The sequence below is a fragment of the Echinops telfairi genome, unplaced genomic scaffold (genome assembly GCF_000313985.2).
Source record: "Echinops telfairi isolate 266 unplaced genomic scaffold, ASM31398v2 ScPeMD7_7468;HRSCAF=8506_0, whole genome shotgun sequence".
NCBI classification, from domain to species: domain Eukaryota; kingdom Metazoa; phylum Chordata; class Mammalia; order Afrosoricida; family Tenrecidae; genus Echinops; species Echinops telfairi.
The window spans coordinates 47,267,677-47,271,611 of NW_022111369.1; the positions used below are offsets into that span (position 1 = coordinate 47,267,677).

The 3,935-nt window shown below is 35.5% G+C and overlaps 1 protein-coding gene across 5 annotated transcripts in view; it reads left to right on the top strand.

Moving 5' to 3' along the window:
- Positions 1 to 298: 298 nt before the first annotated feature.
- Positions 299 to 3,935, top strand: part of ANKRD17 (ankyrin repeat domain 17) — a 123,532-nt gene continuing 119,895 nt past the window's right edge. For all 5 annotated transcript variants that reach the window (XM_045284276.1, XM_045284272.1, XM_045284273.1 and 2 more), the window contains exon 1: positions 299 to 352. In XM_045284276.1, coding sequence (XP_045140211.1) covers positions 299 to 352 — 54 coding nt within the window. The remainder of the gene's footprint in view (positions 353 to 3,935) is intronic.

Here is a 3,935-nt window from a genome sequence, read left to right on the forward strand (position 1 = left end):
TAATTATTTCTCATGAAATTTTAGCTTTTTAATTTTGAAATAGAAAAATAAGACTTTTATCTCTCATGTGTGAATTACTTGACAAAAGTTTGCTTTGGAATAGAGCTTCTGTTTCTTTAAAAAATACTCAGTGAGTCACCCCTGCTCTTTTGGTAGATGCCTGGCTAGTGAACAGCTAAGCTGCTTTAGGCATGTAATAGAACATTCCATTTCCTGTTCCCTTGCTGACACAGAGGAGTGTTCCTGCTGGCAATGATCTAATCATAGTGCAGTAAGAAACATGGCAGTTTGATCAAACATGGTGGAGACAGCGGCTGAAATGGAAGCATATGTTCTAGAAGACATTCTTGAGGTAGGGCTAGGTTTGTAAATGAAATGAAAGTTGAAATCTGAACAAAGAAATCTTATCTTCTGGAATTATTTTGCAGATGAATAGATTAGTGGAGAGAGCAAATAGAGAGAAAGAATAAAAGCAAGACACAGACAGACCTTTTACCGTGTAAGAATGTGCCAGTCTGGTTCACATGATTATTATACAAGTCTACAATTATTTTGTTTCAAATTAATATTTTTATAAATTTTAGGTTTAGTTTGGCAAGGAAAAAGAAGGGATCTCAGGCTTCATAAAAAACCTTGTGCTGGTGGTGACCTTTAGATTAACTCATTAGAAGGTGGGGTCTGCAAAGCAGCTCTGAGGAGGTTTAGTATCATATGTCTTAGAATCATTTACATATCTAAGCCGAAAGCTTTGCTTGCAGGGACTATTAAAAACAGCCGATTATTTTAGCATAAAATTAAGCATGCATTTCAAGCTGAAAGCTTAATTAGCTGGTACACTTTGGTCCTAGATTTTTTGTGGCTTTAATAAAAGATTAAGATATTAAGTTAAAAAAATTTAAATCACGGACATGCAAGGCACTGATGTTAGAGACCTAGCAATGAATTTTTTTGTGAGTGAGTAATTTGAAAATATATATTACTGCTTGTACCAATTTTATTAAGAACTTGAATATAAATCAGTATAGGGAAATGCATGTCAAAAGACTAATTGATTTGGTCATTGGGTGTAGTATGTTATCAAGCATCTGTAATTTTAGGTACTGATATTTAAATCCCATTTTTTATCTTTGAGGATTTTTACTTTGTTTTTCCCTCCATAAAATAAGACACCCCCCCCTCACCCCCTCAAAAAAAGCCAACTCCCCCCCATCCCCCGGGCTAATTGAGAGAGGCTTCAGAGTGATGAGTGCTATTCCTTATATGAACTGTTAAGATAATTTATTAAATATTTCAGTGTCTTTAGGAAGAATATTTACTGGACAGAGATCTTGAGAGAAGCTGCAAAGAGAAGCTAGGCGGGGTTAGCAGCAGAAAAAAGCCTATGCGCATTAAAAAGTGCTGCATGATCAATGAGCATTTTCTGGAGGTTCTCAGTGTGTGCTTGGAGCTGACATTGCAGCAAGTCTCATGGCTGTTCTGCAGAATGAAAACTGATTCAATTGTATTATCTAGCTCCTTGCAGACACCTGCTAATTGGCTCTTACCTCTTGCCCTAAAAGCGTATTGTCTGAGTTGAACCATGTGATTAATTTCCACTTGTTTTTTTTCCTTTTTATCCGTCTGCAGTTTGTTACTATTAATTCCTTAGAAATGGTTTGGTGAAATCACCTACTTAAAAATAGTGGTATACACTTTCATAAAGGGATAATGATTTGAAATGGTTATGTGTTTTTTGTAGTGCCTCAGGTTAAACAAATCTAATTAGATTATGGATTTCTAGTGGTGCTTTTAAATTTCCTTTACATTTTAGTAAGTTTTCCCGTATAGATTTAAAAAATGGAGTTTTCCTTGTCTTAAGTCTTATGGAGTAAAACCTATTTTGATCTTAATTTTATGTTTCAAGTATAGATTGCTTTAATGCTACTTTGATAATTGGCTTTTAATCATTTTATTAAAATTATATGTATTAAGGCTTTATATTACCTAAGTCACTTAATTTTACTAGTTATTAAAATCAGGTCTCCATTTTAATGATCTCAATTTAGTCTTTCTTAATTGATCTCTGTATACAAAGACCTGTTGCACTAACCCATACTAAATAAGTAATCCCCCCCTTTATTTAAAGTGTGATTTGATTTATATTTGTTAATAGTTGTAAGAGTAGAGTGGAAAATTTCCAAACAACAATAAAGATACTGAACATCATTATACTGACCTAATGTCAAAAGTAAAAGGTAAAGAAAACACAATTGCTAAGTTGAACCCAAGTATCATTTTAATAAAAGTTTATACTGTATGTAAATTGGTATGCATTACACCATGAGCTACCCTAAAATACTTGTCTATCTTTAAGGGCTAATTCCTGGCATGTTGGTAAGATACTGTCATGTCTCTTTTGACTGATGTCGATCTCATTTGACAGCATAGAAATGCCCCATAAGGTTTTGTTGGCTATGATCTTTACAGAGACATATCCAAGGTGTTCCTTTTGTGGAGCCCCTGGATAGCCAGGCTGCCTCCACAATTACCAGCGGAGCATGTTTAATAACATGGAAGGAAGCTCATCAACATACTCGTAACAATTTTATGTCAGTATTTACTACTGATCCGGCTTTCTATTTCTTTAAATTGTTACAGTGTCGAATTAGTGAGTTTGGCTTTGGTTTGAGTACTAACCCGAGTCCCTTGGGTAGTGCAAACTGTTAGCATGCTTAAATGCTAACTGAAAGGTTGGAAAGTTCTAATCCATCCAGAGGTGTCTGGGGAAAACAAGCATGCTTGTCCAATCTGGGCATAATGTGCAACTCTGTAGAGCACATGTAGAATCACTTGTGAAAACTGATAATATTAAGCTATTTGAATTATTTTTTTATCGTTTTATTAGGGGTTCATACAACTCTTATCACAATCCATACATACATCAATTGTGCAAAGCACATTTGTACATTCATTGTCCTCATCATTCTCAAAACATTTGCTCGCCACCTAAGCCCCAGCACCAGCTCCTCATTTTTCCCCCTCCTTTCCTGCTCCCCCCTCCCTCATGAACCCTTGATAATTTATAAATTATTATTTTGTCATATCTTTGCCCTGTCCAACATCTCCCTTCACCCACTTTCTGTTGTCTGTCTCCCAGGGAGGAGGTCACATGTAGTTCCTTGTAATCGTTCCCCCTTTCCAACCCATCTTCCCTCTACCCTCCCAAAGCTATTTGAATTTGTCAACATAATTTTACTTTGGTGATTTTATATTTGAGAATCTGGAATTTTATGTAGATAATGGTATACAATAAATGTTGAAAAATACCCCCACTCCACTCCGCACTAAAATATGCTCTCTTGGAAACACCTTTCCAAAGGTGGTCTATTTTATTTGCTGTATATAGACTTTCCTATTAATGATCATTTAGATTTTATTCATGATAAAATATTTTGATTATTTTGAAATGTTTTTATAAAGTGAAATTGTGAGGACACTATAATATCTAGTCTGCATGACTGGGAAGCTTTGTGAAGGCTTAGGTACTAGAGACTTTCAAAGAATGCTGTAGAAAGGGTTGTAAGTGCCATGTCTTATTATCTTTGTCAGAAAGCTATAAACTGTGCTATAATTCTGGACGTAGAAAGCTTTGTAATTTAAAAAACAAACAGTATAAATATAATAATTGAGCAGCATAAGAAGGAACCATCGAATAGAAGACAAAAGTAGTTCCAGTTGGTCAGATGAATAGAGATCAGAAAAATCTAGGAGATGTTAAAAACAAAAACCCAGAAAACACTACCATTAGGTTGATTCTAACTCACAGTGACCCCTATGTAAGGTTTGAACCAACAACCTTGAAGTTTGTGATAACCTTACCTGGCAGCAACGCCAGTGCTCCTTTGTACACCTGCTAGGTCCTTGATCCTGTTTGGTGTGTGGGTGGGGGTGGGGTA